This window comes from Rana temporaria, chromosome 9, assembly GCF_905171775.1.
Source record: "Rana temporaria chromosome 9, aRanTem1.1, whole genome shotgun sequence".
In the NCBI taxonomy this organism is placed as follows: Eukaryota; Metazoa; Chordata; class Amphibia; order Anura; family Ranidae; genus Rana; species Rana temporaria.
In genome coordinates, this window is record NC_053497.1 from 130,071,372 (window position 1) to 130,097,268 (window position 25,897).

Genomic DNA, 25,897 nt, shown 5'->3' on the forward strand with positions numbered 1-25,897 from the left:
GAAGAAGAAGAAGAAAGAAGAAGAAAGAAGAAGAAAGAAGAAGAAGAAGAAAGAAGAAGAAGAAGAAGAAAGAAGAAAAAAGAAAAAGAAAAAAAAAAAAAAAAAAAAGAATAAAGAAAAAAAAAAAAAAAAGAAAAAGAAAGAAGAAAGAAAAAGAAAGAAGAAAGAAGAAAAAAGAAGAAAAAAGAAGAAAGAAGAAAGAAGAAGAAAGAAGAAGAAAGAAGAAGAAAGAAGAAGAAGAAAGAAGAAAAAAAAGAAGAAGAAAGAAGAAGAAAGAAGAAGAAAGAAGAAGAAGAAGAAGAAGAAAGAAGAAGAAGAAGAAGAAGAAGAAGAAGAAAGAAGAAGAAGAAGAAGAAATTTTTTTTCTTTTTAGATAATTGATCAGCTTACAAGGTGGGAACACTTATCTGAGGTCAAATATGACTAATACTCCTAACAACAAACTGCCAATGACATCACAGAGATCCCAACCCAAGTGCTCATTATTCGCAAGGGGAATCGGGGACAAAGGTGATAATATTTATTATCCCGTTACTGATGTTTTGCATTCCAATTAAGATAAAATGTGATTTATTAGAGCCTTTTTCAACCAGGGTGCCCAGGCACTCATGTGTGCCTTGAGGTTTCTTTGGGGTGCCTTGGCAAAATGCCTAAAAATTGCCCCAAAATTGTATAAAAGTCGGTGGGTGTAAAACGTTTAGAATAGTTTTACATTTTAGAAAGGGTTGCCTCCAGACTGTCCCTAATTTTGGAGGGTACCTTGACTGAAAGAGGGTTGAGAAACACTGAAGTAAATTAAGCAACATATACAGTATGTATGTTTTCAGGTCAAGTGCATGCATGCTCAATGTTAAATAAAGTTATTCAATCTGGTCAGCAAAGAGCAGACTGAGGAAATGCTCCCCCTTGTCTGCAGCAAACTGATATCATCATCACAGCAAAGGTATAGCTTTATTAACCCATATCACGATTTAAATGTTTTATATACTGTCTCATATATATATATATAGATAGACAGTATCTCACAAAAGTGAGTACACCTCCCACATTTTTGTAAATATTTTATTATATCTTTTCATGTGACAACACTGAAGAAATAACACTTTGCTACAATGTAAAGTAGTGAGTGTACAGCTTGTATAACAGTGTACATTTGCTGTCTCCTCAAAATAACTCAACACACATACTTCCTTTTGTGAGACATTGTATCTATATATATATACACACACACACACACACACACACACACACACACACTGTATCTGTAGCCAAGCTCTGTCACATCTAAAGGATGCAAGGATCTGAGCACAGAGCCTGGCATATTTTCCTGTCCTGTCGTGGTCACTATTACTTCAAAGAGGACAGCAGCCATCTTTACCAATAAAACAAAGCTGTCAGTCTCACCTGCAGTCACTATTACCTCAGAAAGAGCTTCAGCAGCCATCTTTAATAAACAAAGCAGTCAGTTTCAGCCAGTCACCATTACCATTAGAAAGAGGACGGCAGCCATCTTTAACGAATCGTAATAATCCCAGAGTGAGTTGTCAGTCACACTCGTGGCCACCATTACCTCAGAAAGAGGATGGCAGTCATCTTTGAAGGTCAGCCACATCTCAGAGAAACTGTCAGTTTCCACCTGCAGCCACCATTGCCTCAGGGAGAGAACTCCAGCCATCTTTAACAGTCAAAGCTGTCAGTTTTACTTTTACCTCAGAAATAGGACCGCGGCCATCTTGATGGTCAGTGAGATTCCCAGAGAGAATTGTCAGCTGCCATTGCAGCGAGGTGTGGTCGGTGGTCTTTTCTTGAAGGGAGTTTGATATTATATTTCTGCATGTGCCCCTCAGTAGTTTAGAGCAAGGACAATTATTATGACTTCTCATCGTGTCAAGGAAAATTTTGCCAACCATCACTTGCAGTCTCTACATCTCATGTACGAACCCCGTTGTCCCTCATCATATCTCATACATCAGGTTAGTCTATCTAGAGTTTGCGTTATTAAAGGGTCACTAAAGGAAATATTTTTTTTGATGAAATGACTGTTTACAGGGTATAGAGACATACAAGTTAACTGATTCCTTTTAAAAATGATTACAAATAGATAAAAATCAATCATATAATGTGCCTGCAGGTTAGTTTCACTTTTAAACTGGTTTCATGTTCATGTGAACTAGAGAGACACACAGAACAAAAACAAACAAATCCAGGGCAGTGTTTTGTTTTTAAAATAAATCTGATTGGTTCTGTTAAGTTTTAGACACACAGTAATGACAGATTAGACCACCGTGAAAAGCTCCCAGTACTGTGGTTATAAGGAAACAGGCAACCAGGAAGTGTGGAGATCACAGCAGAATTACAGCAACTTCAAAGCAAAAACGAACAATAAAGACATGAAACCAGTACTGCAGTAAGGTAAAGGAAGCTATTTAGCTAAAAAAAATATTTCCTTTAGTGATCCTTTAAGCTAAATGAGGTCCCTCCGCTATTAAGACCAGTGGACAATGATTGGTGAGAGGGTTGTCTAACCCATTTTACACAAAATTACAGAAACAGATATTGCTATATCACATGTTCTTGGACATCTAATAGAATTAGAATTATTCCTGCTCTCTCCTCCTGTTGGAGCGTGTTTCAATCTATCTTTACCTATTAGTGTTTCCGATCACGGTAAATGGCCGCTGACAGCGGAGTGAACACTTGTAAACAAACTGGCGTCATCTCCGGTTCCTCTCTCCTCTCTCTATAGCGATCGGTACAGTGTTAGTGGAGATGGGAGAGATCGGTTGTAGCAGCGTTGTGGGCTGCATGTGTAGTGCCCACAGCACTGCTCTGTGACACCATCCCTGCATACTCTGCCATCCATCCATACTCTGCCATCCCTCCATACTCTGCCATCCCTCCATACTCTGCATACTCTGCCATCCATCCATGCTCAGCCATCCTTCCATACTCAGCCATGCCCGGCAATACCCAGCGATACCCAGACATATTTCGACGATACCCAGCCATACTCGGTGATACCCAGCCATACTCTGTGATACCCGGCTATACTCGGTGATACCCAGCCATACTTGTCCATACTAAGCTGTACCCAGCCATACTTAGCCATACCCAGCCATACTCAGCAGTACCCAGCCATACCCGGCCATACTTTTTGATACCCAACCATACTCGGCCATACTCAGTAGTGCCCAGCCATACTTAGCCATACCCAGCCATACTAAGCTGTACTCAGCCGTACCCAGCCATACACAGCAGTATCCAGCCAGACTCAGCAATACCCAGCCATACTCAGCAGTACCCAGCCATACTCAGCAGTACCCAGCCATACTTAACCTCTGTATGTGGCCAGGCTGTGGAAGTCTCCCACAATAAAATAATTGTGGAGTAAAAATCTATCTAAAGATAGTTCTCTATTTAAGATACATTAATAATTTTGTTTATTCAGCATGAAATGGATCTTCGCTATGTAGCATGAGGCTGTATATTCTGCAATATTTAAATTTTTGGTAAACTCATTTAATGAATCCAAGCTCTGCAAGCTGAGATAACATGCCCTGGCAATGTTATTGTTTTAAATAAATAAAATAATTTGAATAGTTCTCCAACTATGTGTGATTAACCCATTAACCTAAAATCAGTTCTGAAATCTCTTTTTTACGAACCTGATCGCTTATAAATTCTAAATAGGAAACCTTCATTTTGTTTGCAAAATATTAAAGATTCTAACTACCAGCAAAAATGAGTCCTTACATTTAACCACTTGCTGACCGCTTTCTGCATGTATACTGCTACAAGGCGGCTCGGCTGCGCAAACCGACTTACCTGTACGTTCGTCCATACATGTGGTAGTGTGGGCACGCGCCTGCTGCATTCTGGGGGCTCGATGTCCATCGGCAACCTGCGATCGGGGTACAGAGCAGAAAAACAGGGATCTGCCTATGTAAACAATGGCAGATCCCCATTCTGACAGGGGACAACATGGAGATCTGCTGTTCCTAGTGATCCTATCCCCCACACCCAGGGAACACAGTTAACCCCTTGATCGTCCCCTAGTGTTAACCCCTTCCCTGTCAGTGTAATTTATACATTGATCAGTGCATTTTGTTTAGCACTGATCACTGTAATAATGTCACCGGTCCCCAAAAAGTGTCACTTAGAGTCAGATTTGTCTGCCGCAATGTCGCAGTCCCACTAAAATATGCAGATATCCGCCATTACCAGTAAAAACAATAAAAAAAATTACAGGTCCCTAAATCTATCCCCTATTTTGCAGACGCCATAACTTTTGCGCAAACCAATCAATACACGCTCATTGTGATTTTTTACCAAAAATATGTAGCAGAATAAATATTGGCCTAAACCTGAAAAAGAAATTCGATATTTTTACATTTTATTTTTGGATGTGTATTATAGCAGAAAGTAAAAAATATATACCGTATTTATCGGCGTATAACGCGCACTTTTTCCCCCTTAAAATCAGGGGAAAATCGTGGGTGAGTGTTATACGCCGATCCCCGCTTTCTGAGCGCCGCCGTTGACAGATACAGAGTGCAGTACACTCGGGTACACTTGGCTGGGCTCGGCCACGCTCGGCTCCGCTTGTGGTCACGCCCTGTGCCGCCTCCTAGCCTTTATGCGAGAGGAGCCAAGCGTGGCCGAGCCTAGCCGAGTGTACTGCGCTCAGTATATTTTGGCGGCAGCGTTCAAAAACAGCGCGGGAGAAGCGGGGAGGACACAACGAAGGCCGCAGACAGACGCCAGACCAGACAAGGCCGCCGATGGATGCCGGGCAACTGTAAGTAACTGTAACTGTAATTCCCTTCTAGGTTTGGGGTGCGCGCTATACGCCGGTGCGCGCTATAGGGCGATAAATACGGTATTATTTTTTTTGTCGTTCTTTTTTTGTTTATAGCTCAAAAAAGAAAAGCTGGTGATAAAATACCACTAAAAGAAAGCTCTATTTCTGGGAAAAAAAGGAAATACATTTTGTTTGGGTACAAAGGCGCATCACAAAAAATTGCCTGGTCATTAAGGGGGTAGATCCTTTCAGGGCTGAAGTGGTTAAAGAGCACCTGTCATTTCAGATCCATCATGGCAGCGCATGATACCAGGCATCCACTCACCTGCTCCCGCCATGTCCCTCACCTTGTTGTGTCACTGCTGCATCACCAGCCGTCCCATTAAAGTGAATGGGACTGTCGGAGAGTCAACAGTGGGTCAGAGGAGGAGCCCCTGCAGGACAGAGATGACAGTTGCCCTTTAAAAACTGTGATTTAAATTGAGTTGATTTAAATCAAATCCACCCTGAGAAGGATTGATGGACATAACCCCCACCAATTCACCACTTGTGTACCATCGAAGAAGGGTCCCAACTAAGCTAGCAAAAAGCAAAAAAACAAAAAGAAGTTACAGTTTGGGGACAATCTTTTTTTTGTCTTTTTATTAGCACTTGTCTCACTATTTTATTAAAGATCATTTTTCATATATCAAAGCCCTGCAGGAAACTTTGATTTAGCAGGACCACCCCTCAGTCTCAGAGGTAGCTTAGCTCCGTGAAGTTTTAACATTCTTGTAGCTACTCTGGAGGTCTTGTTACAACTCAGGTGATAAGCTTTTTGGAAACTGGGCCCAGTCACCTTTAGTGAAAAACCTCCATATTCAAGTCTGTTTCATGACTGCATTGCATAGTAGTACATTTTTATAAGGTCATGATTATAGTTGTTTATTCTTGTCTTTGTTGACTCACTTACCTTTAATATACTCCAGGTCATTTTAAATTGGTGCGGTTTGTTTGTGTAAAGGGTGTGTCAGAGTGGTCAAGGTATTACATCACTCAATTTAGTGAAAGCAGAATATCTCCAGAGAGATTACCAAACTAGGGGCTCCTGCCGGGGTGCACTACATATATTGCCTTTTATGCCTTTATCAGTCAGTTTTCACCTGCAGCCACCATTACTTAGGAAGAGGACATATAAGAATGTCATAACAGGGTTGCTTAACCTAATTTGTAGTTTTAGATATGAATGGATGCTTTTTGTTCGATCACCTCAGGTCAACAGCAAACCCCTCTTCAAAAAAAAATATAGTGCTATGACACGGACAAAGATATATGGTACCAGTCCATCCTGCTCTCTTCTGTTACTGTAACCAGTAACCTGGTGATCCTGGAACACATCTGCTGGTAATGCCTGAACACCCTTCTTACTGCCTCTCACACACAGAGAATACCTGATTTAAAAAAAAATGCTGGTACTAAAGTATTTCGCACAGCCACCAATAATATTCAGACTTGTGTAGAATTCTTAGAATTGGTGGCACAGGAAGCACAAGGAAGACACCACAGCTAGGAAGTACACACCTATTGCCCTCCCAATAATCCTTAAAATAGAGCTACCAATCGCAGAAAATAAAACAAAAAACAAACGTACAACAGCGGGTCGGCCTGAATCATTCCCCACAACAAAAAATGGAGTTACACTTTAGCATTACCCAAAACATGGACAGACTTAGAAGAATATGTAACCATCCACAAGTATGCCACGTAGTAGCATCCTTATTCAACATCAGCGTCATTTTCCAGGATGCTGCTTTAACCTTAGTTCCCATTTATGCAGCGTATAGTATAACGTATAAACTATATATTATATCATATACAAATAGTAGACTCACTTCAGTAACCTCATCCCCGCTGTTGCTCCCAGTAACACTGTAGTCTCCTTGTGTTGTTGTGCGGGGATAATAGAAAGAGCCTCATCCATGCAGGACTTCAACGCATCTCCGGCCTGGGCTGGATTATCAGCATACGAAGAAAGTCCTGAATCTGTTGAAATAGGACAATACATTTATATTAAAATGGTTTGCATTATGCAACATATGAAGTTTACCTGTCTTGCTCTACCAGTCTTTCAGAGATTGCAGCTTATTAATTAGTTTAGTAGAGGCTTAAAGGAACACTAAAGCTTCGTTTTTTATTAGATCAATTGATTGCTGTAAGCTAGAGCATTTAAATATCACTTGCCTCATTTTTCCTTTTGACCTCCAAAATACAGTAATCCAGGTTTGAAAATGCCATTTCCTGTCTCTCCTCTTCTTGCTTTCTACCAGCATCTGAGCCGTTTTGCATGGTGGAAAGCAGAATGTGCTCACCCCCTCCCTATGACTACAGCCCTGCGTGAAGATGCTCTCTTATCCCTCACAGGCATGGAGGCTAAGCCTAATGGGAACTCTAGTTCCCATTAGGCCGTGATGTAGCAAGAATGAATGTGCACCGCAAACCAGGAAGTCAGTGAGAATAATGATTCAGGAGTGACGAAGGTGAATAAAACGGCTCGATTTCAACAGGTATCAAACTAGTTATAATGCAAAACATTACTTTTTACTTTATCAGCTACGGTCAGACTTTAATTTAAGAGGAAAATATTTTTGTCTTTACAACCCCTTTAAGAAAGAACAAAATACAAAACATACTGCAGATGGTGTGTAGAACCAGGGCTGGATTTATCATAATGGTACCCAAGGCTGGTATTTTCCGCTGAGTCTGGATAGTTTTGGCATGTTTGTTGGTCTGGTCTGTCTAGAATTTTTTTTAGAGCACAAAGGATTACTCAACACAGGTACAGGCTGTGCCGAAGCTCGGAGGCCTTTTTGGAAAATAGTGGTCCATTTACAGAATCTCACAAAAGTGAGTACACCCCTCACATTTTTGTAAATTTTTTATTCTATCTTTTAATGTAATGTACATGACGAAATTACACTTTGCTACAATGTAAAGTAGTGAGTGTACAGCTTGTATAACAGTGTAAATTTGCTGTCCCCTTTAAAATAACATAACACAGCCATTAATGTCTAAACCGCTGGCAACAAAAGTGAGTACACCCCTAAGTCCAAATTGGGCCCAAAGTGTCAATATTTCGTGTGGCCACCATTATTTTCCAGCACTGCCTTAACCCTCTTGGGCATGGTGTTCACCAGAGCTTCACAGGTTGCCTCTGGAGTCCTCTTCTACTCCTCCATGATAACATCACGGAGCTGGTGGATGTTAAAGACCTTGCGCTCCTCCACCTTCTGTTTGAGGATGTCCCACAGATGCTCAATAGGGTTTAGGTCTGGAGACATGCTTGGCCAGTCGATCACCTATACCCTCAGCTTCTTTAGCAAGGCAGAGGTTGTCTTGGAGGTGTGTTTGGGGTCGTTATGTTAGAATACTGCCCTGCGGCCCGCTCTCTGAAGGGAGGGGATCATGCTCTGCTTCAGTTTGTCACAGTAAATGTTGGCATTCATGGTTCCCTCAATTAACTGTAGCCCACCAGTGCTGGCAGCACTCATGCAGCCCCAGACCATGACACACCCACCACCATGCTTGATTGTAATCAATACACACTTGTCTATGTACTCCTGACCTGGTTGCCGCCACACACGCTTGACACCATCTGAACCAAATATGTTTATCTTGGTCTCATCAGACCACGGGACATGGTTCTAGTAATCCATGTTCTTTAGTCTGCTTGTCTTCAGCAAACTGTTTGCGGGATTTTTTGTGCATCATCTTTAGAAGAGGCTTCCTTCTGGGACGACAGCCATGCAGACCAATTTGATGCAGTGTGCGGCGTATGGTCTGAGCACTGACAGGCTGACCCCCCCACCCCTTCAACCTCTGCAGCAATGCTTGCAGCACTCAAACATCTATTTCCCAAAGACAACCTCTGGACATGACGCTGAGCATGTGCACTCAACTTCATTGGTCAACCATTGGCAAGGTCTGTTCTGAGTGGAACCTGTCCTGTTAAACTGATGTATGGTCTTGGTCACTGTGCTGCAGCTCAGTTTCAGGGTTTTGGCAATATACTTATAGCCTAGGCCATCTTTATGTAGAGCAACAATTCTTTTTTTTTAGATCCTCAGAGAGTTGTTTGCCACGAAGTTGCCATGTTGAACCTCCAGTGACCAGTATGAGAGAGTGAGAGCGATAACACCAAATTTAACACACCTGCTCCCTATTCACACCTGAGACCTTGTAACACTAAAGAGTCACATGACACCAGGGAGGGAAAATGGCTAATTGTGCCCACTTGGGGGTGTACTCACTTTTGTTGCCAGCAGTTTAGACATTAATGGCTCTGTGTTGAGTTATTTTGAGGGAACAGCAAATTTGCACTGTTATACAAGCTGTACACTCACTACTTCACATTGTAGCAAAGTGTAATTTCTTCAGTGTTGTCACATGAAAAGATATAATAAACTATTTACTTTATTACATCTTTATATTTGGCATTACTTTTCAGAAGATTCAGTTATTTTATTGTAAGGACGTGTGTCTTTTTTCAACTTATGTAACTAGGTGCTCTTTGAATTACTGTAGCACAGTTAAAGGGTCACTAAAGGAATTTTTTAAAATAACAAACATGTTATACTTACCTCCACTGTGCAGTTCGTTTTGCACATTAAATATGTCACGTGACAGGAGTGAGCCAATAGGATGTGATGGAGGCGGACCATCTCATTCCATGGCAAATCTCATTTCGTGGCAATGCACCGGCGTATCTACTGATACGCCGTTGTATCCCTGTTTCTATCTATGGAACTGATCCACAGAATCAGTTTACCATAGATAGGCAGAAGATCCGACATGTGTAATTGAATTACACTGTCGGATCTTAAGGATGCAATTCTAGGCCGGCCGCTAGGTGGCGAGGCCCTTGCGGCCGGCCTAGAATATGCAAATGAACACTTACGGCGATCCATGTCTTCTGGGGTCCCTCGGCGGCTGTCTCTGGTCCTCCCCGCAATTAGTCACCACAGTCATGCGGGAGCTCGCATGGTGGTCACTAATTGCGGGCGCGCTCCCGTGATAGCCGCTCACTGTATCACTCGGCCCCGCCCCTCGGCGCGCCGCGTCACTGGATGTGATTGACAGCAGCGCCAGCCAATGGCTGCGCTGCTCGCAATCCATCCACTCTAGCCAATCAGAGGCCAGGCTGAGCGGCGAAGTCAGATGTTTTTTTACCTTAATGCATAGATTGCATTAGGGTGAAAAAACATTTTCCTTTACAACTCCTTTAAGCCTTTTTTGGAACATTAGATATTCACATATCATTCTATTACCTATTCTAAATGATGGATCCATGCAAATATTTCCTAATGCCCTAGAGATCAAATGCAAATCCAGAAACGTTAGCATATAGTGCAAAACTATGACCTAATTTGAGTTATTCCAAGCTGAATACAGCTATTTCAGGCCGACCATAGTCAGTGCAGTGTATAGTAACCATGGATCTATGAATATAGACAGGTTATGGTGAAAAGGGACTAAAGCACTGGTGCCCATGGTCTGGCACAACAGTTGTGCTACCAACACCAATAATGGGTGTTATTGTGGCCACTGACACCAATGTTGGGGGTTATTACTGTGATCTCTGACATCAATGTTGAGAAATAATATTGCGGTTACCGACAATACTGTTTTTTTTTTATGCAGTCACTGACACCAATTATGACGCCTATTGTGGTGCAAATGATGCAGCAGGGCCAAAAAATGTTAGGCTTTGAGGTGCGTTAAAGCCCATTCAGTGCAATGCACGAAAACACATTGCTATTGTGTAGTCTTCTGAAAGTTTTGGGGACCACATGTTAAGTCCTTTATTTTCAAGTTGACCACCTTTGGACTAATTTGACAACAGGAATCATAAAAGGCCCCCTACCGGATCCTTCGGATGTAAAGTTCTGTAAACTATAGATAGGTATAATGCATACACTATATAGTTCCCAGTACATTACATTACATGTTGTTGTTCTTCCAATACCCCTTCTCAACAGCATGTGCTTTGTTAAATTATATTCAGCTTCTTCTGGAAATAATTATGACATTCCTTCAACAAAGGCTTGGTGAGTGCATCAACAATCATCTCCTCTGAAGGGCAGTATTGAATGTCAATAACACCTGCTTTGCTGTTCAACCTTTGTTTGTAGCTTGAGTTCCTGTCTGCTGTGTGCTAAGTTTACCTTCCTGTGTACCGATTTTGGCTCGTATCTGACTGCTCCTGCTTGCCGGTTTCCCTGACCTTTTGCCTGTCCCTCGGTTACCCTTGTCTGCCTGTTGCCCTGACCTTGGTTTACCCATCACTATCGCTTGTCCTGGTTGCGGCTTCCCCTCTCGCCCTGCGGAGCGTGACCTAGGGGACCCCAGGGGTCGCGACCTGGATCCAGCTGCAGCGAAGGTCATCCTCACCACCCGGGTCTTAGACTCTGCGCCCTGGGGAATCTTGGGCTCACGCTTCCTCTCTGTTCGCAGCAGTCGGCTATAGGGTTCACTACTCTGTGGTGCATCTCTGACCCTAACGGGGTTCACTTGTCACCTGGCCACAGGTGACCTGACACTTGCTCTTGATTATCCCTTAGTATGCAATACTTGACATCAATGTGTTTGGTTCTGGGATTGACCCTTTCTGATTGCGTAAGTTTTATACATCCTGGTTGTCTTCAAAAATGGGAATTGGTTTTAACATGTCTACCCCAATGTCTACAAAAAGTTGACGAATCCATATCGCACATGCGCGTGCTGCTGCAATGTACTCTCTGTCAGTGTGAGGCGATGAGAGCCGATTACAGGCATCTCTGTGTTTACATGTGATTGGACACAGGCGATCACATGGTTTAAGAGCCGCGGCTCTTTACAGTGCTGAGAAAAAAAAACCTAAATGGGGTACTCACATGATAAAGGTGTGTCAGTGCACCGCTCTGTATGAGGCATAAAAAACTCTGGGGATGTGTGTGCGATTGGATGTTCCTCCTCTGTAGGCAGACCTGCTGCCTTCTCCACCGTCTCGTCCCCTCCCCTACGCACGTTCGATACAGGGTTAATGTATCTTTATCAGGGGGATTTTGGGCTATGCTGCTTCATGCGATTAAGGCAGCACAATGGATTTGGCACTTATACACTCAATTGAATGTCGCTTCATATATACTTTTTCACTTTGTTCATTATGCTATATATGGTTTAAGCATGATTACTTATTAGCCACGCCATATATTTAAGTTTGTCAATTCAATTTATTTCACATTAGTATCTCGGTGGGATACACAGGTAGTTAGCACAGCACATATTATATATTATTTTTTTATATTACACGGCTGTATGAGTATGTGATTAGTGTCAGCAGCTGCTCTTACAATTATTATTGCTTAGCTATTAGCACTAATAGGTAGCTTGCAAGATCTTGTATACTGAAGCTTATTGTAACGCTACCCCAGCAGGAGTCACTGGATAGATTTGGGATCTACTCTCATTAATTGATTCACCCCTTTAAATGGCTCGAACTCTCCCTTGGCACACCAGAGAAATGCAATAGTATTGTGTCTTCTACTTAGCTAGGGCCACAATAACACATATAAAACATGGAATGGCGATATAATAATACCGTTACCTTCTTCAACTTGCGGCTCCCAAAAGTAAAACACACCTCACACAGTTAATATAGTAAAACCAAAAGGGTAGCTTTACTTGCATATAATAAAAAAAAAGGTAAGGGGAAGTTGAACAACAGGTTAAACATACATGAGTATTGGTATAAGAATGACTCTGCAAGCGTCCCTGCCGTAGTCAGTAAAACAAACCTAGAAACTAACACACATGAGTCTATAATTAACTGTAAGTAATCTATGCTTGCGAGCTCCCCCTAGTGGGCAGCTCCATAAAACACGTGTGCAGAAAAACCCTGGCCAGGCCTGGCTGTCATGAATATGCAACAAGCCTGTCTGGTTACCTGATCTCCATGTGTCCATTAGAGGCTGACCCTGCTCTGGTTCCCCTTTTTATCACTTCCTCTTCCTGTATGGCTCCACCCTAGTCCATCCCAGGAAGCCTATATTAACCGTTGCTCTACAGGTCTGCAGTGCTGTTCAACAGTGTTCCTATGCTTAGTTCCTGTCTGCAGTATAGTTGCTAGTTCCTGTTTGCAGAGTGCTTCGTTCATCTTCCGTGTACCGTTTTGGCTTGTTCCCGACTTCCTTGTCTGCCTGTGCCCCTGACTATTTGCATGTCCCACGGTTATCCTTGTCTGCCTGTTGCCCTGACCTCGGCTTGCCCATCACCACGGTTTGTCCTGCTGACTGCTTCCCCTTTCTCCCTGCGGAGTGTGACTTGAGGAATCTCGGGGATGCGACCTGGACCCAGTTGCGGCCAAGACCATCCTTACCTTCAAAGGCTCTGGTGAATACAAAACTGGGTCTTAGACTCCGCGCCCTGGGTGATCTTAGGTTCACGCTTCGTCTCTGCTAGCAGCAGTCGGCCATAGGATTCACCACCCTGTGGTGCATCCCTGACCCCTACGGGGTGCACTTGTCACCTGGCTACGGGTGACCTGACACTGGCTCAACTAGCTTCAGAATGTACTTTAAAGATGAAGTCTATGTTGCAAACGTTGGTGCACTTTATTTGTAATCCAAAAAAAGGGAATTAAACTCAGTCTAAGGTACAATCAACACAAGTACGGTGAATCCTCCAGACAGCACTCAGTCAACAGGCACAGCGTGACTTTCAGATGCTCTTAGCCGATCAATAACAGTATGCCTTTCTGAGATGTGAGATACTGTAAGTCATAAGGCTAAAGAGGGTATGGAAACTTGGGCAAGTGCCCTCTCACCCGAACAGGCCTAGTCCACCAGAGCGCCTCACAAAAGATGAGCTGCTCCGCAGCCACGCCACAACACTGGGTCTCCGATGTCCTCCGGTCAGCAGTTGGTCAGCCTGTCCGATCTCCTGGAACATGAGCTGGACACACTTGAGCTTGCTTCCCTCCAGATGGTTGGTCTTCCGTTGGATCCGGGCCCAGGCTTCAGGCCTAACAGCTTGGCTGTAGTGCTCTCCACAGCTCCGCAGAGGAAGAAGTGCAGGTCCCAAGAGAGAGAATTCAGCTCCTCCTCACCTATAAGTAACCTCCCCCATAATGCTGTGCGGGGGGTGTCATGTGCTCCAAGAAGGCAGGGCATTGTGGGAAGTGTAGTCTATTCCTACTAAGTGTCAATGGAGTCCATCTCTCCTGGTACTTCTAGTCCCACAATGCGTTGCTTTTAAAGAAATATAAACACGTATGTACAAATGTAACTAGAACTCCAGTGGGGATTCAAGTCTTCATCGCTATCAATAGTCCATGATAGTATGACCCCGCTACATTATAATTGCTTTTGCTTGTCTAACTTTCCTATCCCAGTCCTCCATCTTAAACTTCCACAGCTGGTAATTGGCATTGTTCAGCTTTGCTACTGCTAACTTCACATCTAAGATTGAGATCTTTCAGCAGTTTGCATACAGTACTCACAGACTTGAAGAATTGTTTCTCTCCAATGCCTGGGTGTGCCTGGGCCCATAACTTGTTAGCTAAGTATTATAATCATGCTTTGGAAGCTTCTTGGATTCAGCAAATGGCTACTTTCATGGAGGATTGCAATGCACGTCTTACAGCATGAGAAACATGAAAATGAACAGGGAGCATACAACTACATATACTTAGAGAGATAACACTTCTAATACTTCCTTTAAATACAATATCATAGATACACACTACAGTGCCACCTGCTGGATAGATAGGTATAATGCATACACTATATATAGTTCACAGTACTTTACATTACATGTTGTTGTTCTTCCAACACTTTACTGATTGCAGAGCTATATTTTCCCTTTAATTGGCTTTAGTTTCTTGCTGAAGGCATGCCTCAGGCTTTCCTCCGATAACTGTGCCAGATCAACACTGTGAATCAATGTTTAAAGGTCTGGGAAAGGCAAATATTGATCTGGCCAGCTACACTGGGATGGCTGCCAGGCCTACTATAAACTGCCTGTGCATGAGCTGGGTGCCCTGGGCATGCAGGAGAGGGTATCACTTCCCACAAACAGGAGATATCCTAGAATAGTATTTATCAGCTGAGCGCTTCCCACTCCTTTGTTTACATTCTTGCTAATTCTGGACATGGTTCTGGCTGCTGCTAATATGCCCTACGACACAGCTCGGTGCAAACTGTAGGCGTCAGCTGGATGAACTGTATATGTGATGCACAGAACACTGATAAGATACTATGATTAAGTTTTGTAAACTACATACCACTTATAAACAGAATGATCAGTGCTGGGAGCTGAACTATATGGCTTCATTTGTATAGGCGCTGAGGCCTGTACAGCATGAATCACAACTTTGTTTACATATTTGGAGGAGCTTAGAGCTGCGTGCAATTAGTCTGTGTTGTCTAATGGAGATGCAGCAGCTGTACAGACACAGCCAGGTTTAACAGGTGTACAGGGGTATGTGCATAGCCCAGAGCGTGCACCTGTCCCTGTGTACTTGTCAAACTGTGCTGTGTCTGTACAACCACTGAATCTCCAATCAATAACGCATTCATTCTGTTCGGGATTATATTTATGAAGCCTAATGCCCCGTACACACGATCGTAAATTCCGACAGCAAAAGTCCGATGTGAGCTTTTGAACGGAAATTCCGACTGTGTGTATGCTCCATAAGACTTTTGCTGTCGGAATTTCCACCAACAAAAGATTGAAAGCAGGTTCTCAAATTTTCAGACGGAAAAAAATCCTATTGGAAAATCCGATCGTCTGTAGCAATTCCGACACGCAAAATTACGACGCATGCTCGGAAACAATTTGACGTATGCTCGGAAGCATTGAACTTAATTTTCTCAGCTCGTCGTAGTGTTGTACGTCACTGTGTTCTTGACGGACGGAAGTTCAGAGAACTTTTGTGTGACCCTGTGTATGCAAGCCAAGCTTGAGCGGAATAATCCAAGGTTTTTCCGACGGAAAATCTAATCGTGTGTACGCCTCAAAGTTCCAAAACATTCAACATCCAAAATACCATGTATTTCAATAGTGGCTGTTCACATATGAGCACTCAAGAGCCTATAGCTCAAAGCTGATGCTCTGAAAGCAACATGAGCTACTTTTGAGGCAGAAATGGCCATTTTTGGCCCCACAAATTTGAATGGGAATGCCTGAACCAAATGTTTTTTCAGGCGTTTAGCCTGTAATGCTTTTCATTGGCCACAAAAATCACACCTGAATATTAAATACACATCTAAAGCACTTAAAGTGTTTGTTACCCCAACATTTCATTTTCCTGATATGTGCCTGTTGTACCATGTACTTGTGTAGCACCCTCTAGTGTGTGCTAGAAGTAGGAAAAAATATAGTTCTGGCCAGAAATAACCTGAGTCATGAAATTGCCTGGAAGGTTGAAGAATCTTCTAGAATCTTCTAGAATTAGAGGGCAGGTCTTAGAAGGAGCTGCCACACATTTTTTTGAGGCCTTAGCCAATTCCCGGAGGTGGGCTGGCAATGGACAGAGAATACCTCATAAATAAACATGAGCCATGCAAGCAGGGGCAGTCGGGTGTAAAATGTAGATGTAGTGTTGAGAAGGGTGTTGGTGGCCCTGAGAAGTAACCCCTAGTCTGGGGGGGGGGGGGTGACCTGCCTTGGGCTGGGGCCCGGGTGCTGGAAAGTTCCTGCCAAAGACACAAGGAAGCAGTCTTTCCTGGAGGCACAGGAGCAAGGAGAAGACAGAGTAGATCAACACTGGTAGGGACCAACAAAGGGGGAGACTGCCACATGTAGTCATCCTCCCTTAAAGAGGGCGGTGGGCTTAAGTCTTGAGTCCTCCCCCTAGGAGATCTCCTGAGAGTCAGTCGGATGGTCTGTTAAAGGAGCCAGTCAGGAGGGCTAGTGAAAGAGGCATATGCAACCAGGTGGGCTGGCAAGCCCTGAAGAGGTGGTGCTGGGATCAGTAAACACAAAGGAAGCAGAAGGGAAGGTTACAGGCTGAGTCACTCCACGTGAGCTACTGTTAAAGAGGAGTTCCACCCAAATTTGGAACTTCCTCCTAACCCACTCCTCTCCCCCTTACATGCCACATTTGGCATGTAATTTTTTTGGGGGGGGGGGGTGGGGGCTTCAGCACGAGTGGGACTTCCTGTCCCACTTCCTCCTTCCTGTAGGCGACTAAGCTTAATCGCCTTCAGGAAGGGGCTGCTGTAGGCGATCGCCTAGGACACGTCACAGGTCCTAGGCGATCTCCTGGCCAATTACACGGCGCGGCGCCGGGCCGCGCCGCTCGCGCATGCGCAGTGCCGCTCGCGCATGCGCAGTGGGTGCCCGGCCGTGAAGCCGAAAGCTGTCACGGCCGGGTGCCCACACTGAAAATGAAGACGCCGGCCGGGGAGGGGGGGAGAGGAGCGGAGCCCCGGCCGGCGCGTCGCTGGAGCGCTGGAGCAGGTAAGTGCCTGTTTATTTAAAGCCAGCAGCTACACTTTTTGTTGCTGCTGACTTTTAATAAACATACAAATGGCTGGAACTCCCCTTTAAGGGACTGCGAGTTCCTGCCTGTAATGGGCTGCTACTGAACTGACAAGGAGACTGTCAAGTTCCCCCAGGAGAGTACTAGCACAGGCCAAGAGTGTGCACGAGGAGAGTGAAGATGAGATGTATATAGATAGTTGTCCCTGAAGTTTGTTGAAGTGGGCATACCATAACTTCCCATCCCTATCCAAGTTGTTAACCCTCCAATAAACAACAAAAACAAATCTACAGACTATTTTCCTGACGCTGTGCACCTGGGAAGATTGGGTGTGCCTGGCTGTGAAGGGGTAGGGAATCCCTTTCATCTGAAGCTCCTATTTGGAGCTTGTTACATTTGTACAAAAAAGTATCATGTTCTCTTTGTATTGCTTCCTGTGTGTGAAATCCCTGGTGTTCCTGCCAGTCCCTCTGCTTTCCTATCAAACACTGACCACACTAAACAGGAAAGCACAGCATGGTCAGTTCTCTAGCTATGCCAGGAATTCATCCTGCTCTCCTCCGATATTCAGACTTTTCCTGACACTCCTCCCCTGCACAGACTTTTACTGGGAAGCTCAGTGTACTGCTGTGTCTCCTCCCCCAGCTCTTATGCAGCTAAAAACAGATGGAATGTGATCACTCATAAAATAGGGGAAAAAGGGTATTTATAAAATATTTTTTTTAAATCTTTAAATCTATAGATTTAGGTGCCTCGGCTTATATTTGGGTCGGCTTATACTCTCAATTGGATTTAGATCAGGGGAACACACAAGAGGGGCCATAAGAGTGATGTTATTCTCCTGGAAGAAGTCCCTTGTCCTGCAGGCATTGTGTAATGTAGCGTTGTTCTGTTGAAAAACCCAGTCGTTACCACACAGACGAGGGCCCTCAGTCATGAGGAATGCTCTCTGCAACATCTAGACATAGCCAGCGGCCGTTTGACGCCCCTGCACTTCCTGAAGCTCCATTGTTCCACTGAAGGAAAAAGCACCCCAGACCATTATGGCGCCCCTCCACTGTGGCGCATAGAAAACATCTCTGGTGGGATCTGCTTGTCATGCCAGTAACGTTGGAAACCATCAGGACCATCAAGGTTAAATTTTTTCTCATCAGAGAATAAAACTTTCTTCCACCTTTGAATGTCCCATGTTTGGTGCTCTCTTGCAAAGTCCAAACTAGCAGTTCTGTGGCGTTCAAGGAGACAAGGTTTTTGAAGAAGTTTTTTGTTTTTGAAGCCCTTCAGTCTCAGATGCCGTCTGATGATTATGGGGCTGCAGTCAGCACCAGTAATGGCCTTAATTTGGGTCGAGGATCGTCCAGTGTCTTGATGAGAGACCCTGCTTATGCAGTTTAGCAACCTGACCACGTTCAAAAAGGGAGAGTTTTTTTGCCTTTGCCATCACAACGTGTGACTACCTGACAGAAAATTACAATGAATCCACATCTTTGCACAGATTTGGCCTTTTAAAGGCATGTGGTCCTAAACTTTTGATCAGCTGAAAAACAGCCTGTTTCAGTTTATTCATTATGTTCAATTAATTGAATGCTCAAAAAATGTTTTGTCTCACTCTCATTTCTTCTTGTTGCATGTTGAAGCTCTACTTGGAACATTGTTAAGATCCAACAATGTAAAATATGATTTTTTGACATTTTTCAAGTGGTCTTAAACTTTTGATCAGGACTGTATTTTTACAGACAGCAGAAAAGTTCATGTTTTTTACTGGCTGACAGTTAGCAACACTGTAACCCACCTAATATCTGCTAGACACAGCCTATGCCAGCTTTTGGGTTCCGCCATCATTTCGGCGGAGTTTTTTTTTTTTTTTGGGAAGCGGTCTGTTTATAATCCTGCTTGAAGACAGCTTGTCCATTAAGACCTCTGACCAACTCCATTTATAACTGAACTTTCCCTTTGGGTTGGGCTTATCCTTTTAAACTTGTGATAAATCTCAGAGGCAGACACAGGTTTTTTCCAGGGAATGACTTGTTAGACTTGTTTTCTGTTTATCTTAGATTGGCACATTCCATCTGATAGATGATTGCAACAGGCGGACCTTATAAAATATCACAAATCAGTGAGTTTTGTGATAAAGGTTTATTGCTGTTATGGGAAGTCGAACCCTCTGCCTGTTAAAGGCAATCCAGCAGAAGATGGGTTATAGAAGAAGCCTATTTATAGAGCGGCTTTCCATCATGGTTTATAAAAAGGTGTGTTTTATTACAGACAGACAATTAAAAGACTTCCTTTTTCCTTGTGTAGCGCTCACCCCCGAAGGAGCCGCTGGTTATAGATTGGGTGGCATGTTACCTCTGTGACTCCGCCGTCTAGGGTAGTTGATAAGAGCCAAAGCAATGGAATGTCCACACAGCAGGTGTCTTTATCTTGTGCTTTTATTTACCCAACAAGGTAAAACAGTAAAACTTGAGGTAGAGAGTAAAGATGTATGAGGAGAAGGAACAGCAGATTCAGGCTCAACGATACAGAAACAGTCCTGTTTCCAACAACACTTTGCTTTCGTCGCCACTCCAGCCGGAGTATAGTGCAGTGCTTACCAACCCTGTCCTCAGGGCCCACTAACAGGCCAGGTTTTATGTATTACTTTGGGGAGGTGCAGACCAGAATTCTGCAATCACTGAGCAGCAAATGTTATCACCTGTCATGTATTTCAATTATCTTGCAAACCTGGCCTGTCAGTGGGCCCCCGAGGACAGGGTTGATGACCACTGGTATAGTGTACCTGGACAGGCCTCTCACACCGACCTGGCAGCCAGAGTATCACTCGGAACTTTGAGGGAAAAGATCTCTGCCACAGACCCTCCCTAGAACTTAGATCATGGAGACAATCCTCCTCGGTAGTATTAGTGCCTGGATCAGCTTCAGGTAGTTTTAGATTAGGTTACCGACGGTCAGGTGGCCAACATCCAACCTTTCAGTGTCCGGTTACCTTGATCCCCGATGGATTGTCGAGGCCCTGTTGGATCGCCAGCCTCTCTTGGCTCTCCTCAGGCGGACTCCCCACCGAACAGTTATCTTGCTTAGGATCTTTTCTCAGAATTGGGGACCCAGTCGACTACTGGGCCCCCGCCACAGCTTTAAATGTTCCAGGCCAACATGGTCCCGGAACCAGGAACACTGCGTGGCACGCGCACCCCGGCCTGGAAGGCCATCTTGCCGGAGGGCCGTGATGTGTGTCACCCTGAAGGTGGGTGCCACACTGGGAAAAGAACCCCGCCTCAATGGCGTCTGTTCCAGAAGTACCCTCTCCCAGCATGCCCCGCGAGAGAAACTCCCTCCTTATTGGCTGCTGGCAAGAGGCAACCCAAACCTCAACTCCACTGGCGCCACCTTTTCGCAGTACAGCCTTGCTGAAACAGAGACCATTTTAGAATTAAAATTGAGATCAGAGTCAAATTACACTCTGACTATCCCTTAAATTTTGTCAGCACCGGTACTTAGAAGTACCCCGGCGCTACACTTGTAGTTAACCCTTACTGTCTGTTCGTAAGGCGTTTCGGCGTTTCCGTCGAATTCCGCGTCGAGTATGCAAATTAGCTAGTTACGGCGATCCACGAAACGTACGTCCGGCCGGCGCATTTTTTTACGTCGTATGCGTTCTGCTTTTTCCGGCGTATAGTTATAGTTATAGAATATTTGGATACCACAAAAATATAGAAGATTAACAAAAAATAAGTAAAATACTGGGAGCTATACATGGCTTTGCATCAGACATAAATACAATAGAAACAAACTATAAATGTTTGACAAGATGGTATATGACACTGCATAAAGTACAGAAATATCAACCAGGGAAATCCCAACTGTGCTTGAGAGGGTGCGCGCACTATGTCCCATATATGGTGGGAGTTACCAAAGATAAGGGAATATTGGCATGAAGTACAACAGAACTTACAGGGTCACAGATTCCCGATGTTTTATTTTGTCCGTAATGTAAACATTACAAAAAAATATATAAGAATTCAGTCACGCCATATTTAATACATTATATATATATATATATATATATATAAAAAACTCAACGTGTGTGTGTGTGTGTGTATGTATGTATGTATGTATGTATGTATGTATGTTCCAGCATCACGTCCAAACGGCTAAAGATATTAACATGAAACTTGGCACACATGTTACTTATATGTCAGCAACAAACATAGGATAGGTGGTTTAACCCTTACCCACCCCCATTTGCCATGGTCGGGGTTTTCCTTTAAAGTCCCATTCAACTCTATGGGAAATACATGTTACTTCATAACTTCCAAACGGCTGTAGATATTTCGATAACACTTGGTCACATGTTACTTATATGTCCACTTAAACTATAGGATAGTTAATTTATCCCTTAACTACCCCCATTTGTGAGGGTCAGGGTTTTTGTTTAAAGTCCCATGCAAATCAATGGGAAATGTATGTTCCCACATAACTTCTGTACGCCTGGAGATATTTCAATAATACCTGGTACACATATTACTTATATGCCAAATAAAAATATATGACAGTTAAATTAACCCTTACCTACACCCTTATATAAAAGATGGGTATATTTATATTACTATGATTTTCCTCCCCAAAAGGTTAAGATAGGAAGACCGGGCAACGCCAGGTATTCAGCTAGTATATATATATATATATATATATATATATATATATATATATATAAAAATATATATAATGGAATATTTGAGTGGGAAAATGAGAAATGGGAGGGATTGGCATATATTGGATAATTGGGGGAGGGAAGCAAAGAGGGGTGGGAAATGGGATTAATGGGAAAATGTATGTGTTTCATAGAGTAAGTGTTTAAATTTGTGAAATGTATACATTTCAAATTTTTCCTATATATATATATATATATATTGTGACGCTATGCGAGGTGCGATACATGATCATAGGTACATTTCACCTCGCATACGTTCTATCATGAGAGACTAAACCGGAATCCATTCCGGGTTTTACAGCCTCTGGGCCTGGCTAGGGTTCCGGTCCGGATGTTTGGGTCCACTGGAGTCCACAATCAGCTGGACTTTAAATGTCCAGGAAGAGAGCACAACAGGGCTCTGGCTTGAAACTCAGGAAGGGACCTGAGTGAGGGGAGCGCTGAGTGCTGGACTGAAAAGGTTTGCTTTACTGCATGTTTTGTGGGTGTCAGGGACTAGCCCCACACTGTATAGAGAGGAGATCCTGTTTGTTTAGTTTAGCGCCGGACGGCAAGGATTTAATTTACTGTTTTGTTTATTTTAATCTGCAAACCGTTTATAAATAAAATCTGGCATCCGCCAGACTTAAAAGTGCCTGCTTACAGACTGTGATTTCAGAAAAGGTGATCCCCACGAGCTAATCCCTCACACGTGGTGGATTCAGCGGGCACTTTTCTGAAAATGGAAGAAATGTTAAAGGCCCTGCTACAGGCCAATGCAGCCCAGCGGGAAACCAACCGCAGTACAGCCTTGCTGAAACAGAGACCATTTTAGAATTAAAATTGAGATCAGAGTCAAATTACACTCTGACTATCCCTTAAATTTTGTCAGCACCGGTACTTAGAAGTACCCCGGCGCTACACTTGTAGTTAACCCTTACTGTCTGTTCGTAAGGCGTTTCGGCGTTTCCGTCGAATTCCGCGTCGAGTATGCAAATTAGCTAGTTACGGCGATCCACGAAACGTACGTCCGGCCGGCGCATTTTTTTACGTCGTATGCGTTCTGCTTTTTCCGGCGTATAGTTATAGTTATAGAATATTTGGATACCACAAAAATATAGAAGATTAACAAAAAATAAGTAAAATACTGGGAGCTATACATGGCTTTGCATCAGACATAAATACAATAGAAACAAACTATAAATGTTTGACAAGATGGTATATGACACTGCATAAAGTACAGAAATATCAACCAGGGAAATCCCAACTGTGCTTGAGAGGGTGCGCGCACTATGTCCCATATATGGTGGGAGTTACCAAAGATAAGGGAATATTGGCATGAAGTACAACAGAACTTACAGGGTCACAGATTCCCGATGTTTTATTTTGTCCGTAATGTAAACATTACAAAAAAATATATAAGAATTCAGTCACGCCATATTTAATACATTATATATATATATATATATATATATATATATATATATAAAACTCAACGTGTGTGTGTGTGTGTGTGTATGTATGTATGTATGTATGTATGTATGTATGTTCCAGCATCACGTCCAAACGGCTAAAGATATTAACATGAAACTTGGCACACATGTTACTTATATGTCAGCAACAAACATAGGATAGGTGGTTTAACCCTTACCCACCCCCATTTGCCATGGTCGGGGTTTTCCTTTAAAGTCCCATTCAACTCTATGGGAAATACATGTTACTTCATAACTTCCAAACGGCTGTAGATATTTCGATAACACTTGGTCACATGTTACTTATATGTCCACTTAAACTATAGGATAGTTAATTTATCCCTTAACTACCCCCATTTGTGAGGGTCAGGGTTTTTGTTTAAAGTCCCATGCAAATCAATGGGAAATGTATGTTCCCACATAACTTCTGTACGCCTGGAGATATTTCAATAATACCTGGTACACATATTACTTATATGCCAAATAAAAATATATGACAGTTAAATTAACCCTTACCTACACCCTTATATAAAAGATGGGTATATTTATATTACTATGATTTTCCTCCCCAAAAGGTTAAGATAGGAAGACCGGGCAACGCCAGGTATTCAGCTAGTATATATATATATATATATATATATATATATATATATATATATATATATAAAAATATATATATATAATGGAATATTTGAGTGGGAAAATGAGAAATGGGAGGGATTGGCATATATTGGATAATTGGGGGAGGGAAGCAAAGAGGGGTGGGAAATGGGATTAATGGGAAAATGTATGTGTTTCATAGAGTAAGTGTTTAAATTTGTGAAATGTATACATTTCAAATTTTTCCTATATATATATATATATATATATATATATATATATATATATATATATATATATATATATATATATATATTGTGACGCTATGCGAGGTGCGATACATGATCATAGGTACATTTCACCTCGCATACGTTCTATCATGAGAGACTAAACCGGAATCCATTCCGGGTTTTACAGCCTCTGGGCCTGGCTAGGGTTCCGGTCCGGATGTTTGGGTCCACTGGAGTCCACAATCAGCTGGACTTTAAATGTCCAGGAAGAGAGCACAACAGGGCTCTGGCTTGAAACTCAGGAAGGGACCTGAGTGAGGGGAGCGCTGAGTGCTGGACTGAAAAGGTTTGCTTTACTGCATGTTTTGTGGGTGTCAGGGACTAGCCCCACACTGTATAGAGAGGAGATCCTGTTTGTTTAGTTTAGCGCCGGACGGCAAGGATTTAATTTACTGTTTTGTTTATTTTAATCTGCAAACCGTTTATAAATAAAATCTGGCATCCGCCAGACTTAAAAGTGCCTGCTTACAGACTGTGATTTCAGAAAAGGTGATCCCCACGAGCTAATCCCTCACACGTGGTGGATTCAGCGGGCACTTTTCTGAAAATGGAAGAAATGTTAAAGGCCCTGCTACAGGCCAATGCAGCCCAGCGGGAAACCAACCGCCAAGTCGCAGAGGCCGCTGCAGCACAACGAGAGGCCGCTGCAGCACAACAGGCTGCCCAGCAGGAGATAAACCGCCAAGTCGCAGAGGCCGCTGCAGCACAACACTGCCAAATCGCAGAGGCCGTTGCAGCACAACACGCTGCCCAGCAGGAGATGAACCGACAGTTCGCCGAAGCTCTGGTGGAACTGAAAAAGGGGTCCGCACCTCCGGTGTTAGCGGAACCAAAGATTGTACGTGCTTCCTACCACCTGCAAAAGATGACACCGGCGGATGATGTTGAGGCGTACATGGCTACTTTCGAGAGAGTCGCTGACCGCGAAGGATGGCCAAAAGAGCAGTGGGCGGGACTATTGGCCCCATTCCTAACAGGAGAACCCCAAAAGGCCTATTTTGACCTAGAACCAGATAAGGCCCAGGACTATGAGACTCTAAAGACAGAAATACTCGCACGCTTGGGTGTCACCATGGCAGTTCGGGCCCAGCGCGTGCATCAGTGGTCCTATTCCAGCAACAAGCCACCGCTGTCACAAATGTTTGACCTGGTCCACCTCACCAGGAAGTGGTTGCAGCCAGAGACTCTGACCAGCCCCCAGATTGTGGAGCGTGTGGTAATGGACCGGTACCTGCGTGCGCTCCCTGCTACCCTGAGAAAGTGGGTCGGACAGGGGGACCCCAACACTGCAGCCCAAATGGTGGACCTAGTGGAGAGGTACAGTGCTACTGAGGACTTGATAAACCCACCTACGCCCCACTTCGGTGTGTCTCGGGGTGCAAGATCTCCCAACGGTTCGGGTAAGACTGTTCCGGGGTTCAAGAGCTTGGGGAGAGTGGATAAGACTGTTGTTACAGCAGATGAGACTGTAGGTCCTAGACCTGGAGACTGGCCAAAGAAGCCAGGAAGGTTTTTGGGACCGTTAAAAGGACTGGGGGTAGGGCG

The 25,897-nt window shown here is 43.6% G+C and overlaps 1 protein-coding gene across 2 annotated transcripts in view; it reads right to left on the bottom strand.

The window, feature by feature from the left end:
- LOC120914061 (ectonucleoside triphosphate diphosphohydrolase 8-like) overlaps positions 1-25,897 on the bottom strand; it is a 73,515-nt gene that overhangs the window by 20,770 nt on the left and 26,848 nt on the right. For both annotated transcript variants that reach the window (XM_040324504.1, XM_040324505.1), the window contains one exon: positions 6,673-6,823. In XM_040324504.1, coding sequence (XP_040180438.1) covers positions 6,673-6,823 — 151 coding nt within the window. The remainder of the gene's footprint in view (positions 1-6,672; positions 6,824-25,897) is intronic.